At 41.5% G+C, this 18,662-nt stretch overlaps 2 protein-coding genes across 9 annotated transcripts in view; one reads left to right on the top strand and one right to left on the bottom strand.

Moving 5' to 3' along the window:
- Positions 1–7,144, top strand: part of LOC120398753 (lanosterol 14-alpha demethylase) — a 34,975-nt gene extending 27,831 nt beyond the window's left edge. The window contains exons 6-10 of the mRNA XM_039526352.1: positions 43–162; positions 1,590–1,785; positions 2,900–2,995; positions 5,372–5,540; positions 6,169–7,144. Of these exons, the coding sequence (XP_039382286.1) occupies positions 43–162; positions 1,590–1,785; positions 2,900–2,995; positions 5,372–5,540; positions 6,169–6,347 (760 nt within the window). The 3' untranslated portion in view covers positions 6,348–7,144. The remainder of the gene's footprint in view (positions 1–42; positions 163–1,589; positions 1,786–2,899; positions 2,996–5,371; positions 5,541–6,168) is intronic.
- A 1,010-nt stretch (positions 7,145–8,154) lies between these two features.
- AKAP9 (A-kinase anchoring protein 9) overlaps positions 8,155–18,662 on the bottom strand; it is a 187,756-nt gene continuing 177,248 nt past the window's right edge. For all 8 annotated transcript variants that reach the window (XM_039526343.1, XM_039526344.1, XM_039526346.1 and 5 more), the window contains 7 exons: positions 17,381–17,566; positions 16,544–16,744; positions 15,922–16,154; positions 13,656–13,741; positions 11,630–11,753; positions 9,404–9,543; positions 8,155–8,703 (listed from right to left, as the gene is read on the bottom strand). In XM_039526343.1, the coding sequence (XP_039382277.1) occupies positions 8,660–8,703; positions 9,404–9,543; positions 11,630–11,753; positions 13,656–13,741; positions 15,922–16,154; positions 16,544–16,744; positions 17,381–17,566 (1,014 nt within the window). In that variant the 3' untranslated portion in view covers positions 8,155–8,659. The remainder of the gene's footprint in view (positions 8,704–9,403; positions 9,544–11,629; positions 11,754–13,655; positions 13,742–15,921; positions 16,155–16,543; positions 16,745–17,380; positions 17,567–18,662) is intronic.

The raw sequence follows: 18,662 nt of genomic DNA, 5'->3' as shown, positions 1-18,662 counted from the left end.
TGTTTTATATACAGACCCTAATAAAAATGCTTTGAATTACAGACGTAGAGACAGAGCCCACAGAGAAATAAAGAACATTTTCTATAAAGTGATCCAGAAACGCCGGCAATCTGGGGAAAGGGAGGCTGACATGGTCCAAACATTGCTGGATGTTACCTATAAGTAAGTGCAAGTGTTGAAGGTTTGTCATTTAGAAGCGTAAGGGGGAAGTGCGTAGTACTTTAACAGGGTGTGCTTCATTTACCAAAATTTCCCAAGTCATTGCTGGCGCCGCATGACTCTTGTCACCCTCCTCACATCTCTTCCTTGGGTTATTTGGCTTTCTCCCCTTGTATGCAGCTTTCTATAGGCTTTTGGAGAGAGCACTTCTTTCCATGCCATGTTGATGAGGATAATGGGTGGAATTTAGGCCTTTTTGCCACCTGCCTCTAGAGGCTGAAGGATTTCACTTTGTTTAGGTGCAGACTTTGTGAAGCACCCAAACAGTAGATTTCTTAAAAACAAGATTGATTTTAAGAATGGAAAGAAAAATCAGACTAAAATAAAATGAATGGTTTGCATAACATACCCCCACCTGAATACTGTGCAAAGCTCAGGGAACTAGGCTTTCTTATCTTAATTATAGAGAAGAAAGATGTTACATGGGTAGGAAGCAAAACCCTTCCCTCCCCCCTTAGTCAGTCTAACAGCCTCGTTTTCCATCTCACTTACCCAACCTACTTATCTATCCTTAGGGCAAGGAATTCTAACCTCACTAGATGAGGTCATCTCAATGTTTCCATAATGCAGATTTTATCAGGAGTCTCGTCCAGAGAGGATATGCCACAGTTAGTGTCTCCCCCCCCAAACCAGTAAAGTTGTCTTCTAATCATCTCTGGAAAGCTTCCCAGCCTTATCTTCAAGTCCCATATTTCAAAAGCCCTGTTGAGCTCAATTTCTGTAGACTAACCAAGGTGGTTGGTTTTTTAATTTAATTTCCATTATGTACTGCAGGAGTTAGACTGTACCTCTGTGGAATGCCTCAATTTCTCAACTGTACCCCTGCTGGATGCCTCCTCCAGTTTCTCTGTTGCCCTCAAGCCTCTTTTTTTAAAAATCTTTCAGCAGTTTCTCTTACCATGAAATATATATTGACAGACCCTTTCTCACACCTCTGTTCTCTGTAGAAAGAAAAAGAATTGTCTGTGCATTGGTGATTCAGTAAAATTCCATGTACAAATGGCAGACTTCAGGTGTGGTCTTGCCAGGTTCATTACTAGCTGTGTTTAAATGTAGATCAAAACATTAGGAGGTAATTTGTTGTAGATGCTTAGCCAAATGTTGGAGGCAGCTGTCAGACAGCTGTTGCTTTTCTCCCTCATGGCAGCCATGTGACGACTTTCTCTCTAGCTCCTTGCCTTGCAATCTCTTTTCTTTCCCATGCATCTGCAGTTCCGCAACTGGAAGAAGGACAAAACTGAAGCTAAAAGTAACTACAGTCAAACACTTAACATGATGCCTTATCTGGATACCTAATCAAGTAACATGATGGCACTATATCTGGATACCTAATCAAGTAAAGCTAGAATGTATTTATTTCCTTAATCTAGGGATGGCCGTCCACTGACAGACGATGAGATTGCTGGAATGCTTATTGGGTTGTTGTTAGCAGGCCAGCATACGTCTTCTACCACCAGTGCTTGGCTTGGCTTCTTTTTAGCTAGAGACAAATCAATACAAGAACGATGCTATGCAGAACAGAAAGCAGTTTGTGGAGAAGACTTGAGGCCCCTAAATTATGACCAGGTTTGTTTGATGTATTATTTTCAAAAATTTAAAGATAGACTGAAAGTTAATTTATTAAAGTGTTTAAACTCTTAATTGTAACAAAGTATTTGATTATAGCATCTATGTCACACATATTCTAGATGCTCATATCCTTGAACTTGGTGAATGAAAGCAGGTTTTGGTGGTAACTTGCATTCTAATATCACCTTCTGGATAGTGGAATCTTCTTTTAATTCAATCAAATGAAGAAGCAGAAACAAACAGGGTAGCTAGTGCAGTGTATACCATATATACTCGATCATAAACTGGTTCGTTTATAAACTGACCCCCTGCCAAGATGGATAAGTAAAAATGTGGAAGATGTTTATGACCCATTTGTAAGCCGACCCTATAATTCAGGGGTCAGCAAACTTTTTGGCTCCTGGGCCATCAGGATAAGCCGCTGGAGGGGCCGAGATGGTTTGGTTACCTCGAACGTCCGCAGGCACAGAGGTAAACCTAAGTAAACAAAGTGTCCCGGCGCACCAGCGGCTTACCCTGATGGGCCGGGACAGCAACTGGTGTGGAAATTTTTTTGGGGGGGGAGAAGCTGGGAGTAAGGAGAGTAACCCCAGTGATCACCCCCCACATGACCCCACCCCTAGCCCGGGACCCCCACGCACTCCCCATCCCATCCCTTCCCACCTTATCTGGGGAGGGCCAGGGGAGGATGTGTCTGGCCTGACTGGAGCTGCTCTGGCAGGCCGGGCGGCACGGCTGCAGCCTGCCAACCCCGAAGCTGCAGCTGCTTCCGAGGCTGGGGGGTAGAGCAGTGTGGCCAGAAGCGGAGACACTCTGGCCCCGCCTCTTCCCGTCTGGCTCTGCTGTGTCTCCTTGCTCCCTCTGTTGGGGGGAAGGGGCTGTGTCCCACCTCTCCCTCTCTATACCTGGTCCTAAGCTGACCCCCCTTCTCTGGTGCTTCCCTTTTTTACTAAAAAAAATTTGGCTTATGAACGAGTATATACAGTATTTGGAATTATGTATTTAAAATATGAGCAGCTTATCGCATGGATTTTTCAAATGGAAAAATACTGATTTATGAATGTTAAATATTCCTAAATCATAAGGTAACTGATATTTATTATATTTGCAGCTGAAGGAGCTGAACCTGCTGGACCACTGTCTAAAAGAAACTTTAAGGCTTAGACCTCCTATAATGACCATGATGAGAATGGCCAGAACTCCCCAGGTGAGCATATTTGTTGGCTCTGTCCAGATCAGTGGTGTGGCTGTAATGTAAATTAATTGTAACCCTGTAGTAGATAGGGAATGACACAGTCAGAAAGGATGCAAGTCCAAACTAGGTTTTTAACTTAGCAAATGTGTCACCAACAATGAGATTAGTGCAGTGTGCAGCACACTAATTAGCACAGGGGCATAGGAGGACTGGAATGTGATAGTTTGAGCTTATTTCTGTCAGACCAGGGAAAATGAAGAAAAGTTTGGGAGTCAGTGGCTGTCATCTGTTTATCAGAGAACTTGTTGTTGTGGCATTTTATACCTCGCTAAATCACCGGTGCTGTGGGTCTGTTATATACTTCTTTTAATGACATGAAGATCAGGATTTCCCCTGCCTTGGAACTTGTCTGCTTTTGGCACTTGTGAACATGAAATTAGTATATTTAACTTTATTTATTGTACTGTGGTATTTCTGTTGGTAAACTAATCTTGCTTCCTCCTGAAGGGCCTTCGGTCTCCTACATTGACACTTGTTTCTTTGTACTTTGGAGAAAACACATTTCTATCTAGTGTGAACTTTTCATCTCTAGCCTCTTGGTCTTAGTTTGATTTGCAGTTTTTCTAACCTGTTCATAACCTGCCCATCTTACCTGATATACCTCACATATCCTTCTGAAGTGCACATAGGCTGAGCACTGACTTCAGCTGATCTGAAAATGAGACCCTATGTGTGTCTGATACTAAGCAGTCTGATTACCTCTGTCCCCTTGGGCACAAACACCCATTTAAAAAAAAACAACCCCCCCCCCCACAGGGTGTGTGTTTTTAAAAAAAATTTACTTTTACTGTTTGTGGTGTTTGGATGCTCACTTGAATGACCTTAACTGCATTGCAGCTAAGGGTATGTCTACACTACAAAATTAAGTTGAATTTATAGAAGTCGGTTTTTTAGAAATCATTTTTATACAGTCGATTGCGTGTGTCCCCACACAAAATGCTCTAATTGCATTAAGTCGGCAGACTGCGTCCACAGCACTGAGGCTAGTGTCGACTTCCGGAGTGTTGCACTGTGGGTAGCTATCCTGCAGTTCCCGCAGTCTCCGCTGCCCACTGGAATTCTGGGTTGAGATCCCAGTGCCTGATGGGGCAAAAACATTTTTGCGGGTGGTTCTGGGTACATGTCGTCAGGCCCCCTCTCCCTCTGTGAAAGCAACAGCAGACAATTGTTTCTCGCCTTTTTTCCTGGGTTACCTGAGCAGCCGCCATACCATGGCGAGCATGGAGCCCGCTCAGCTCACCGTACATCTCTTGGGTGCTGGCAGACATGGGACTGCAGTGCTACACAGCAGTGGCTTACTGCCTTTTTGGCAGCAGCGGGTGCATTACGATTGGTAGCCATTGTCGTTGTACCTTGGGTGCTCTTTTAGCTGACCTCGGTGAGGTCGGTTGGGGCGCCTGGGCAGACAGGGGAGTGACTCAGCCAGGTCATTCCCATCTTCTGCCACGCACCCAGGAGATGACGATAGCTAGCAGTTGTACTGCACCGTCTGCTGCCAGCCTAGGATGTAAAAGCTAGATGGAGTGGATCAAAACAAGAAACTGACCCGATTTGTTTTGTGAAATCAACAGCCTGCTAAACCCAGGGTTTTGAGTTCAATCCTTGAAGGGGTCATTCTGTGTGACAGTTGTCTGTGTTTCTCCTTGATGCAAAGCCACCCCCTTTGTTGATTTTAATTCCCTGTAATCCATGTTGTCAGTCGCCCCTCCCTCCCATTTGTTCTTATGCCAACATTGTCCTTTATAAATACACCACGGGTAAACACCAAAGAGGGAGAAGAGCTATTTAAAGCTGTCTCCTCTCAGTCTTTAAGAGCTTAGTTTGTTTACCTTGGCAAAATAGTCTCTTATTGTAGTATCAGAGGGGTAGCCATGTTAGTCTGGATCTGTAAAAGCAGCAAAGAATCCTGTGGTACCTTATAGACTAACAGATGTATTGGAGCGTGAGCTTTCGTGGGTGATGCATCCGATGAAGTGAGTATTCACCCACGAAAGCTCATGCTCCAAAACGTCTGTTAGTCTATAAGGTGCCACAGGACTCTTTGCTTCTCTTATTATAGGTTTTCCATTCCCCATATCTTCCTAATAGCTCTTCTCTGCACCTGTTTTTACTGAATTCATCTTTCTTGACCATCGGTGTGAGACTTAAACATAGTATTCCAGATGAGGTCTAACCAGTTAGACTGCTCTAATTGTTCAGTTAAAAGAAAACAACTCTTTATAAGCCAAGTTGAGGATGACACTTTGGAGAACTTTTGTAGAAGGGAAAAGAGAGAACTGCTTTTTGTAACAGGACTTTTTCCCCCCCCCTTCTCCCTTCCCCTTGTAGACTGTTGCTGGCTATACTGTTCCTCCTGGCCATCAGGTTTGTGTCTCTCCCACTGTTAATCACAGACTTAAGGATTCTTGGATAGAAAGTTTAGAATTCAAACCTGACCGTTACCTCCAAGATAACCCTACAACTGGAGAGAAGTTTGCATATGTGCCATTTGGTGCTGGTAAGTCAAATGATACAGTAAGAAATTGCATTAGGACTGCGGGGTTCTCAAACTTCATTGCACCATCACCCCCTTCTGACAACAGTTACTACATGACCTTAGAAGGGGGGTGGAGCAGGAGTCACAGCCTGAGTCCTGCTGCCTCAGGTGGGGCTGGAGCTAGGGCTACAGCCCTGGGTCTCAACAAGTCTAATGCTGGCCCTGGCAACCCCATTAAAATCGGGCTGTGACCCACTTTGGGGTCCTGACCCAGAGTTTGAGAACCGCTGCATTAGGTCATGGATAAAATAGCAGCATGAAGATTTTTGCCAAGAAAATAGAGCAGATTCTGTTCTGTAGATAGTATATTTGCTGCTGTGAAGGTAGGGTTGGATTTGAAATCAAAACAATGTACTAATTGCATTAACCAGCAGTGCAGTTAAACACATACGTACATGCTTAAGTCCTACTGATGTCAATCAGTCTAAGTATGTGCTTAAGCGCTTTGCTGAAGTGGTGCCATAACAGTTGTTTAAACACAGTGAAAGAAAGAGTAGTATACATTTAAAACAAATTGTTTAACTCTTATTTTAGCTCAAGATGCATTACCAAGTGCAATAACTATTCTCCTCTGTGGGTTTTCTTCTAGGCCGTCATCGTTGCATTGGAGAAAACTTTGCTTATGTCCAGATTAAGACTATTTGGTCTACTCTGCTTCGTTTATATGAATTTGAGCTCATCGATGGATATTTTCCTACGATAAACTATACAACCATGATTCACACACCTGATAACCCAGTTATCAGATACAAGAAGCGATCACACTAAGTTTTGGAGACAAAATTATTTCTGTATTTAAATTGTGAAAATGACTGTTTTTGAATAGTTATGACACAATTAAATGGTTAATATAAAAGCTGGTCCATTGGATGTGTAGTGTTATGAAAGTGAGGTTAATCTAACCAGAAAGTGTGAAATTGTTGTATTCTGCACAGTACTGTATATTCTAAATTAACCAATTATAAAAATACTATCTTTTCTACCTGTGTAACAATTTTAAGGTGGATGCTGCATATTAGTATAGGTGAATTCAACTGTTCAGTCAAATCTTTTTTTTACAAAGATTAGATGTTCACCTTTGTCCTATCTTAAATTTTAATTGGTGCTTTAAAAAAACCTACTTTCCTTGATTCAGCTACTTTAAAGGGCAAGACTAAGCTCATGGACATCAGGGGGAACAGAATCTGTTCTCTGATGCTGGTGCATATTTTAATGTGAACAAGTTGGGACATGCTCACTCTGCAGATTTTCAGCCCTGTCTATATTTGCAGAAGTGAACACTTTTATATAAGGAACTAGTCAGCAAAAATTGCCATGAGTTTTAATTTAGAAAACCTTAACATTTTCAGTATCTTTCAAATGTGACAGGTGATTTACGTGCTCATCTTGAGACAGTTTTTGAAGGGTCTGGATTTTCTAAAAGTGCTGAACCATCCACCCTCTGAAAATTAGTTCTGTTTTAAATTATGTAAAATTAGGCATCCAAAATAATTAGTCACACTTGGAAGTCTTGGTTTCAGTGCAAAGATTAGCAGTAGAACCTTACAAAACCAGAGTTAATAGTTAAGAGTTAATAGTTAAGAGTAAGCATATAAACTACACTTCTCAGATATCTTTAACTGTGTTCACTGTTTACTAAAGAAAGTGAATGAAATACCTAGTGTACTACTGTATTAACTAGAGTAGTGTTTAGAGTGATGTAGAGGGGAGAATGGGTACTGTATAGCAATAATATATAATTAATTATTTTTTTTTTTTTAGAAGTGCCTGCTGTTTGGGGGACAAAAATAGTCTCATCAATATTAAACCTTCTGCCACCCTTTATTATTAAATCTTGGCAATGTAGGCAAAGACTGATGCTGCCCACAAAGAGAGACAGTGAATTAATAAGGTTCTTCTCCCATAATGCCACATGGCCTGTCCAAACTCTGTTCACAGGGGAATGAGTAAATTTTATTTCAGGACTGTTAAATGTTGTACTTGTGTGGTGGAAAATAGCTCTGATGTGACTATAAATTTTAATGAAAAATTTCTGTAAAACTTTGTGAAATAGTTTCCTGTGCTCAGAATGCTGTCCATACTTTCAGAAAAATATAGAAAGGAGGCTCTTTTTACTTACTGTTTTAAAACTTCCTTCTTGCTGAATTTTAATAAAGGAATGGATCAGTGTGAACTTAAGCCAGTCTGATGCTGACGGTAGTTAGTAACAAAACTGTGTGGTCACAACAAAGTGAAAATCTCAGCTAGCACATCCCCATTTTTAGACACTAATATAAAATAAAGCTCTTATCTGTCAAGCTGTTGCCTTAGGAAACTCCCCTTGCATAGAGGCTGAGTAAAATTAATTCCTAATTATTTACTATAATAGAACATCATGCTGAGTCTGGACTTCTTCCCTAGGCAGCTGCTGGCAGCACTGCGGTGCTTACCATGAATCCTCTTACCTACCCCTGAAACTGAAACCAGCAAGAAAGGTGGTGAGAGTACATTTTTTTTGTTGTTTTTTTGGCAAGAGTCAGGGTTTAATAGTGTGCACAAGAAATACTCCTGTACTTAAAATAACCTGAAACAACAATTAAAAGGATGAAGTCATCTTTATTTCAGTACTTTGACAAAATACCCATAAAATTCAAAACTTCTACCTTACAAAAATAGGTCTCTACAAGTGATATATTCTGTCTGCACTGCCATAGCAAATATATTAGGACAGAATTGTGTAACTTCAGTAGCTGTGTCAGAAAAAGTGCAGTACACTCTGAGCTACACATTCAGCAATCAAATACACAAGGTTCATCTCCTGGCATCCCATTTGATAAATACACACTTTTTTTATAACTTAATCATTTAAATTAGCATTCCACAAATATACATGTAATTTAATGATTTTTGAATGAACACAAAGTGCCTATATATATAAATTCCAGTCTGCGTGGATGTGCCAGCAAGGGAACTCTGTAATCGTACAGCTGTGTTCATGTTGGTCCCACAATGTACACATTATACAAAAGCACAGAAGGAGCACAGATTTACAAAAAGGTAGTTCATTCATCATTACCAGTGATGGAGATGTTGAAAGGGTATTATCTTCTAACACCAGAGTGCAAATGAGTGTAGGAAGTAGAACCTGTAAGATTAAAAAAAATCTTAAAGTGCTTGGAGAAACTGGATAACTTATAGACAGCATTAGTTATCTGACATTTCTGCAAGACTCTTCAGATGACCTGTGCAGATTGCACTATAAAGTAAAAGATATACTTCAAGAACTAAACTACTTGTTTCTAAGCTCTGTTTTGTTAAAGTGGTTTGACTCCTTATCAAACTAGATTTGGGTCATTTTGAACAGTTACTGCTAGAAGTTTTGAATCCTGTTAGCTGATAAGTTAATGGAGGTATTTCTTAACTGGAAGAGCCTTTTCAGAAAGCATGAAAAAATGCTGCAATGTGTCATCCAGTGCTTGTCAGCATGGGAATAGGCAACTGAGCCAAACAGAACCAAAGCTGATTAAACAGGAGGACTCTTGATGCAAAAGAGTTTACAAAACCAATCCCCTCCCTGTCATTCTTAGATGTTGATTAAAACCTTGCTGCAAATTTATCAGACAGCCCCAGCAAAAGCTACACCACATATTTATTCAGTACATAACTGAACAGTTTCATTCCTATATAGTTTCTGACACTCTCATGTGTAGTGGGCTTTTTGCTCCTTGAGTTCAGCTGTGAGTTTTCCCCTTTAAGACTGAACCTGAGAAACCAGCACATACTTTCTAACTCAGAACAAGTATTCTGTGTCTTTGTACCAGGAAGAGGAAAGCTTGAGTATTTACCTGACTGTACGCTTCCAAGTCGCCTCTGTAGTGCCTCCAGTCGACTGATATAATCTGTTAAAGCTCTGTCAGGATCATAATTCTGCAGTTGAGAACACGCAAGGGAAGCTGGGCTTAAATCAACATGGATGCCCTGGTACCTAGCAGACGAAAAACAATGAGCTGTAGGTTTCAAAAATTGAAGTTACTGTACTGGAATCCTGTTTCAAAGGAGAATGTAGCAGCCATCTTACGAATGTTAAGTATTACATATATGCTGACTTTTAGAAAATCACAGTGATCGACTGAGGGTATTTAACTGACTCCCATCCTGACTCCCCAGTTTCTTGGACACACTGAGGGGAAGGATAGCTCAGTGGTTTGAGCATTTGCCTGCTAAACCCAGGGTTGTGAGTTCAATCCTTTGAGGGGGCCATTTAGGGAACCGGGGTAAAAATCTGTTTGGTCCTGCTTTGAGCAGGGGGTTGGGACTAGATGACCACCTGAGGTCCCTTCCAACCCTGATGATTTCCCCCACCCCACACACATTAGATCTACACTGCAAAAAAGACCCATGACAGTGAGTCTGAGGCCCGTCTAGGGGACTCTGAAACCTGGCAAGGGGGCGTCCAGAGGCCAAGCAGGAATGCTGTAGCACAAGTCCTGTGAGCTGGAGTCTGTGGCTCTGAGATGTGCTGCTGTGGGGTGGTGGTTTTTTTTATTTCAGTGTAGATGTAACCTCAGCTGCCTAACTTCCCTGCTATTCCCAAGATTTTTGTTGCAGTCCTTTGAGGCAAAAGTCACAGGTCAGTCTTCTATTGAGACTGCATAAAACATGCAGAAGTAGCAGTAGTTTCAAGTATGTTTGTTTTAAATATTTCTTCTAAGAAAAAGCAGGATGTTTGAAGAAGCTCTGTATTGTTTTAGTTCTCCTCCATAGTTTCCAGCTGCTAAATCACATTAAAGACAACTACAACTAGATTAAATATTTTTCCATGTAACCAACTGCTGTGTAGTAAGATGAAGCCCTGAAACATAAACTCTTGTGTCAGACGTCCAGTCTGAGGCCTGAAGCCTAAACCAAAGTACTGCCAGGCATTGCTAAGCAAAAGCTGGGCTGTAAGCCAGAGGCAGGCCCCGCTCACAGAAGTTGGCGAGAAGAGGGTTGTTAGAAGCAGGTGCATCCACACATAAGTGCCAAGATGACATCAGGACACTCCACAGACATGATATAAGGAACAGGCAGGTGCATCCTAAAGACAGGGTCAAAAGGACAGCATGATGGATAGCTCTATCTGTTTGAAACAACATGATCAAAGGAGGAGACAGCACCCTAATGAGTCAGTAGGGATGAGTAATCTGTCCTGTAACTGTGTAAAAGTAGGTCCCAGAGTGCGCATCTTTGTCCAGCCAAGGGGGCAGCGGAGTGTCCCACCACTGACTGAGCTGTGCCAGGGGCACATATTCGTAGCATGTCCTATAGAGTCTATAGGAAACTATTACTGTGCTTCGTTTGACAATAAACCTGGCTCAGGTTCCTTCGTACCTTACTAGGTCTGTGGTCTTTGGGGGTTCTCTCGGGGTTTGCTGTGTCAGCTATCTGTGCAGAGCTGGGGCAGCACACAGAGGGAACGTGCACGCAGCCGACTGTTATCATCATCGAACAAAAGCAGAGCACCACATCGGTAGCTACTGACAACATGCTATAGTTGCCGTAGGTTATGAGACTGCAAATGAGAGGGGAGACTATTTGTACAGTAGCGGGAGAGGAAGTGTCCATGGCACTAGGTGAAAATACATCCCACAGCTTGAGAACTCCTGGAGCCTGATTTTCAGAAGTGCTGAGGACCCACAACTCTATTTGAAGTCAAGAAAGACTGCAGGTACTTGAAAAATCTTGCCTCGGGGGTGAAATACTGGCTCCAATGACTTCAACAGTGCTAGGATTTCACTGTGGTGTCCTAGTGGTGATGCTCTAAATGTCCATAGATGAGGGCTTGGCATGAGGCGCTAGAAGCATTTACATAATTTTGAAGCAACCCCATTTGCTGATTTATGAATACTGCTGATGGTTTCTGAAGAACATTATGTTCAACAGAAGGCTGGAGACTGCAAGGTTAGGCCTTGGACAGAAAATATATAGTATAATACATATCAAAATGTGAAATGCCCACACTCCTAAAGTGCATTAGTATTAATTGTAGAAATAAACTTTTCAGACAAAGAATAATTATTTAACAAACTTACCTGTGTTGAGAATTTATAGGAGATCTGAGAGACTCTAGGTCTGATCTGGATCTATCAGAAGAATGTCTGTGTTCTCCGTAGAGCTCCAGACCACCAGCTAACGAATCAGGCCGTAGCTCATTACCTAAAACAACAAAGAAGTATTGTCTATACAAAAAATATCAACTTGTGAAAATCAGACATTTTGCACATTGACAGATATCCCAGGTGCACTCTTTGTTTTACATGTGGTAAAGTGAGAGTTAAAAACTACACCTAGTTAAGAAAGTGCAGCTATTCTTGCCTACTAAGCTGACCAGTACTGTTTACTTGTACTCCTTCCTCTGCCTACAGCCGTCTCTTGTGTTACACTTAGACTGTGAGCTCTTTTGGGGCAGGGACTGTCTTTTAGTTGTGTGTTTGTACAGCACTGGTACAATGGGGGCTTCATGACTGAGGATCTTAGCCACTGCAGCAAAATAGATAATTAATAATAAAAGTAATTGCCACTGTATGATCACCTGTTTTGACACCTAATCTGAAATTAGGAAGCCATAGAATAGTATGTATACTCACAAACTGCATGTCTTAAACTTCTAGGTCAAAGGAAGTCTCAAACAGCTGTATCAGCTCTTCTGTTTAGTAAGAGTAATTTTTGTAAAATGGAAATTTTATGTTCTACCATGAGCTTTCCCAGCATATAACTATGGGTTGCTTCCCCCCTCTTATTCAGGTACAGTAGTTACAACTTTTCACTTCTCAGGATCTTGGCACTTCCTGTAACCACGATCTAGTCAAAACTTCCTTGAGGCACTCTCAAAAATAGCTATTTTAACAGTATTGAGTAACTATGAATATTGGATGGAGCTTCACAACCAGGATTGGGAACTCTGCAGAAAAACAGTTTTCAGGTAGAAAAATTAGATTTCCTTTTCTACTCCATAGGCTGGAATGACAGGATTCTGCCTAGCAGTACCCTAATTTGCATAAGGCTGGTACTGCATGGAGTTGCACTGGTTAATTTAGAACTATAGTTCTGATGTAGCCCTATATTAACACTATAATACTTAGTGCACGTGTGGTCTGCGCTCCCAGTCTTTCCCAGCAGACTTCCATTGCTAAAGGAGACTCGCATTCAGCCCAGGAAGCTTTCTTGAACCTCAAGAAATAGAGATTACTTCATCCTTTTACGATTTCTTGATAGAAGACCATGGGTGAAATCCTGGCTCACTATAGGCAATGGCAAAACTCCCATTGACGTCAACAGATTCAGGATTTCACCCCATGTTTACATAGCCAGGAGTGAGTAAAAGTTTTTTTTGACCCTCCTCAGGCAAACGGAATCAGATTTCCTGGATTTTAGGTACATTCCAGGTAGAGCTGGTGCTAGGCATAAGCAGACTAAGCAATTGCTTATGGCCCTGATCAGCTCAAGGGGGCCCCCATTCACTGTGTTGGGGGGGCAAAATTTTCCTGCTAGGGCCCCCAGTGGGCTAGCACTGCCTCTGATCCAGGAGACATCAGACAACTTTTTTGTCTGGGTTGGAGTTAAGACAAAAAGGGAGGAAGTGTTGCTCAACACAAGGGTCAGCAATGTTGCCTCGTCTGCCCTTGCCTCAGGCTGGTGTGGTGGGCCCTGTGATAGTCAAGGTTCCTGCCTGTCCATGGCCTGAGAAGGATTTACTCAGTGAGCCTTCTGGGGGAAGGGTCTTTGATACCGGAGAACACTTCAGCAGACACAGAAAAATCTCACAGTTCACATGCTGCCCTTTGCCTAAGATGAAGCTGCTACGTTTAAAAAAAAAAAAAAAAAAAACCTCCTGCACATAGATTTGCATCTCATGAGAAGCAAGGTACAAGAGAGTTCAGAGTAGTGTCTGTGCTGAGTGGAGTGAAATCTGAGAAACAGATAGGTCTAACAACTGAAATGAAGGGGAAGGAGCAACCCATTGGTTCCAGATCATAGGAGGTCAACCTAAAATATTCACTCAGCACTAGTATAATTCATGGATGATGCTTCTTCAGACATTGTCAGTCAGTGAGTTACCTGTGTTCAGGCTAAAGCCATCCCTGTTGACACTTATTAAATCAGAACCTGTAACTCGGTGCCATCGACGAACCAGGAACTTCATTCTGCATTTAAAATAAAATAAAATGAAAAAAAAATACTTTAGAGTAAGCCAAGTATTTATTTAAATAACAAGCTTATAATGTTCCAGGGGGTATAATAATCCACACAGCAACAAACTGAGTAAGAAGATAGACTTTTAAAACCTAAAGAACCTGGATTAAACAGAAATAGAATTTACCTAAGAAAAAGATATGGGCCATATTCTACCTTCAGTTATACCTATACAATTCCAGTGATGTTTGGGTGTTGAACAGGTCTGACTAAGGGCAGCATTTGTCCTAGATGTCTACATTACTTAGCATTAATATCTTAAAATATAAGTCACAACAAATAACTGCAAAAAATTTCAGCCCCAATGCAGAAAAAAGCTCCATGATAGCTGTGGTATATTATAAACCCTTAGTCACTAGGTCCCCCATCTTGCAAACACTTTCACTCATACTTAACTTGAAGCATGTGAGTAATCTGAATTCAGGGGACTGCTCATGTGCCTAAAGTTAAGCATGTATGTATTTTCAGCATTGAAGCCTCACAAAGGAATTAAAAAACCAGATGTAGTCACAGTATTTACTGCTTATACACAATATCACTCTCTATCATCTCCAAAAAGTTTAATTATAACAACTTGATTTCTTAGATACATTTCCATTTTATGGATTACAATGCCTGTGTTTTAAGGGATTGTTTTTACTTTTAAAGAAAAAGTAGGTTACAGAAAAGAAACAATGATACATTTCTAAAATACACAGGCACTCTGGAGACGTCACCAGTAATTCATTAGTAATTTTTAAAGCTTGTTATCATAGCCCATAAATTCTGACATCAGTGGATTACAACACAGAGCCAGACTGCTTTGATTTACAGTTGTGCTGCAGAATGGCTTAAACAACTTGCTCCATTCTTCTACATTACCAATGCTCTGTGTAACTGCATTCTTTTTAAGATGCACTGTTTTCATGGTTACCAAGACTTACAATTTTAGAGTGTATCACAAAAAATGCTGGATTACACAAGATACTTAATTTGATAAAATATAAGGCCCTATGTGAATTGTGGGAAGATTGTCAAATAATTGTGGCTGAGTTATAATAATAATTGGAGATATACCTATCTCATAGAATTGGAAGGGACCCTGAAAGGTCATTGAGTCCAGCCCCCTGCCTTCACTACCAGGACCAAGTACTGATTTTGCCTCAGATCCCTAAGTGGCCCCCTCAAGGATTGAACTCACAACCCTGGGTTTAGCAGGCAAATGCTCAAACCACTGAGCTATCCCTCCCTTGCAGACAAGACATGGAAAATCATGAAAAGTAATAATGGACCTGTATTAATTGCAGTAATTTGGAAAAGCTGGCCGCCCGTGACTGACAGCAGGAGCCCCTGCGGCCCAGGACTGACAGCTGGAGCCCTGGCTGCCCAGGACTGACAGTGGGGCTGATTGTTAAAATACAATATACAGTAACTCCTCACTTAAAGTCGTCCTGGTTAACAATGTTTCGTTATTAGGCTGCTGATCTATTAGAGACCATACTCGTTTGAAGTTGTGCAATGTTCATTATAAGGTTGTTTGGCTCTCCCCGCTCCACCTGCCTTGCGCTCCTGCAGGGAAGCGGGGTCAGAGTGAGGGGGCTTGCCCCATTGCGTCAGCCCCCATGCCCTGGCCCCACTCCCCAGCAGGAGTGCCAGGCGGGTGGCGTGGGGAAAGCCCCCATGCCCAAACTCTGGCAGGAGGGCCGGGTGGAGCAGGGCAAGCCCCTACGCCAGGACCCTGCCTCAACTAAGCTGCACAATCATCATTGGTGAGTACAGTATTAAATTGTTTGTTTATATAAATATACACTATACGTTTTAAATAATTTTAATGCCTTTTGTCTGGTGAAAAAAAATTCCCTGGAACCTAACACCCCCCCCACCCCCGCCGCCCCCATTTACATTAAGTCTTATGGGGAAATTGGATTCGCTTAACTTTGTTTTGCTTAAAGTCACATTTTTCAGGACGATAATTACAACATTAGCGATGAGTTACTGTATATACACCTGAATTTAGTATCAAAATTGCAGTGGAAGCCTAATATTGTGGGACCTGCAATTTTGCAACATCGCAAATTAAGTAGGGCCTTAATAAAATATATGTTAAATTCAATGTTCACATTTGGTTAACCTGTAACTTCCTGTGATTTACCTTGAAATTGCAATGGACACTCTGACCACAGAGCGAAATCTGGTAAAACCCTTTGAACGATGTGTAATAATTTCTAGGTCAGTGTATGAAGGCTGCCCACCCATTCTTGCAATGAGGGCCAGGGTGGCTTCTTCACACTCTTGGAATCCACCTACTAAGAGCAGTAAGTATTTTTTCTGATATATGAGAGCTTTCCGAAAGCTCTCTGCTCTCAGGTATTTTCCATAAATGATCTAGATGACAAGAAACAAAGAAAACACTGTAAGTAAAGCATTCAGAGGACTGTTACAATTCCAAGATTTTTGACATCATTATTGTTGAAGTTCATCTGTGATTATTCATTTCCTGCCCCTGCCTGCACTAATGATAACATTCTTTGAATACCAGTTCCATAATATAGGGATGTTTTGAGCTGCAAAAAAAAATATGTAACTTACAGAAGAGTTTTTAATGTCTTACTCCAGGGAAAGTTATAATGTTTCCAAGACCAAGCCTCTGAAAACTGAAACATACTGATGTCCCCAGTTAGTCTAAGTGAAAATGATGCAATGGAAAACAGGCCCCGTTCTAAACAAGACAGCCCACTGTGCTGAGAGAGTGCAGTTGGGGACAAGCTTCCTACCTTTAAAACAGCGTTTTCAGAATTCGATCCCAATTCTCTCAGAAAAGCTTCACTCCTTAGTTCTGCTCTCAGTTTGGACAGCTCTGCATCAGCTTGTTTCAAAGATTTCTGTAGTAACAGCTTTTCTCTGTTCCAAATCTCTCTCTCAGAGGCAATGAGTGTATCGATATTAGCTCCATTGTCCAGTGAGTATCTAGAAGACTGCAGAGGGACCAAACCCTATTTTAGCAACACATCTTCTTGTAATTTATTCATTGATTCAGTAGTGTGCTCATCACATTATTGAGTGGGAAACCCAGGTCTGACCCTTGGGCCCCCACACTTCAGGATAACTAGGGTTGAGAGCACTGTGAGATGATGCTATTAACTTCCAAGGAAAAGTATACTCATTGCTTCTGTCCCAAGAACCCAAACTAACAGCTAGCTTATAGTAGCTTTATAATCTTGAAAACACCTTGAGTCTGTTAGCTCCTAAAGGGGATGATGGGATGTAACCCGCCTGAGGAGGCACAAGGGACTTACAGGGAAAATGGCAGCCAACTATGCAAAGGCGGATGAAAACAAAGTGCCTGTCTATGGGGAAAAGAGAGCTTGCCCAGGTACCCTGATTACAGACAGCTAGAGGGCAGGACAAGGAACAACTGACATCTGCTTGCTGGGGAGGGGAAGGACGGGAAGAAAGGCAGAAAAGTTAATCACCCTTCTTCCCCTCCTCTTAGACTGCCAGCCCACTGAGTACTGAAAAGAACTTGTGTAGATATATTTCATGTGAAAACAGGGTGATGCTTTTTAGTCTATACATATTTGTTTATGGCAGTGCATAGAGAAGATACATACATAGTCTCCACAAGGTCCTCTCTGTTGGTATCGTCTGAGTTCCTCCTCCAGTTTCATGGCAGCGTTCCTCAAATTGTTCTTTTCCTCACTCAGTCTGCTGACAAGCCCTGTCAGCTCTGCATTTTGTCTCAGCAGTTTTTCAGTTAGTGAGCTAGCGGTGGCCCCAGGGGGCAACGCTAACTTCAGCTAGAAAGGAAAAAACTTGCATGAGATCAGATTGATACGACTCCTACCCTAGACGACAAATTTTGTGGATGATAACAGTGCTTTGTTACTGTATCTGAGCAGGGGCGGCTCCAGGCATTTTGCTGCCCCAAGCATGGCAGGCAGGCTGCCTTCACGGCGACTGGCAGAGCGCCCCCAGTGGCTTGCCGCCCCATGCACGCGCTTGGCGTGCTGATGCCTGGAGCCGCCCCTGTATCTGAGAAATCTGAAAAGCGTAATGTTAATCTAAACAACCGGTGAGTTAATACACAGGTACAAAGTATCAGAGGGGTAGCTGTGTTAGTCTGTATCCACAAAAACAAGGAGGAGTTCCGTGTCTCTAAGACTAACAGATTTATTTGGGCATAAGCTTTCAAGGTAACTCCCTTCTCTTCATGTGCCAATATATATTTATGCCTGTATCTGTAATTTTCACTCCATGCAGGTGAAGAAGAAGGTTTTTTACCCACAAAAGCTTATGCTCAAATAAATCTGTTAGTTTTTAAGGTGCCATCGGACTCCTCGTTGTTTTTACACAGGTACAGTGACTTTTTATGGTATGTTATAGCAGAATATTTCAACACAAACTAATCTATTATAATAATAATGTGCAATATTTATTTTTATTATGTTCACATTTGTTTCTAAAAACCGAAAGAGCAGTTTTCAAGTTAGTGCTATCTTAGAACAAAACAAGGAAAGCTAATTTTGAACTACTTTGAAAACAGATGTTTCACACTGATGTTGGCTTTAAGGTTGAGTTCAGTCAAGAACCAAACATTGCCCAAATGTTATTCTTTGTGCCAGACTGCCTCATTTCATGTTCTGAACATTCTTAATTGCACGCAGATTTTCCTGTTGCATTTCTCTTAGTAAAGACAACATAGGTTAAGTAAATGTCCTGTAACAACCTCATATAGTAAACATAAAACACTGATTTTTCACATCTGGGAAATATTGAGTAAAGTTTTTCCCACAGTAGGTTGCAGCTATATGAGTTACGTTTAGTAACTTTTAGTACTTTTCCTAAAGAAAATGCTAGGAAATGTGAAATATACGTCAATTTGTGATTCCTTCT

The sequence above is a fragment of the Mauremys reevesii genome, linkage group 2 (genome assembly GCF_016161935.1).
Source record: "Mauremys reevesii isolate NIE-2019 linkage group 2, ASM1616193v1, whole genome shotgun sequence".
Lineage (NCBI taxonomy): Eukaryota > Metazoa > Chordata > Testudines > Geoemydidae > Mauremys > Mauremys reevesii.
The sequence above is the reverse complement of the archived record's forward strand: the minus strand, read 5'-3'. Positions and strand labels throughout refer to the sequence as shown.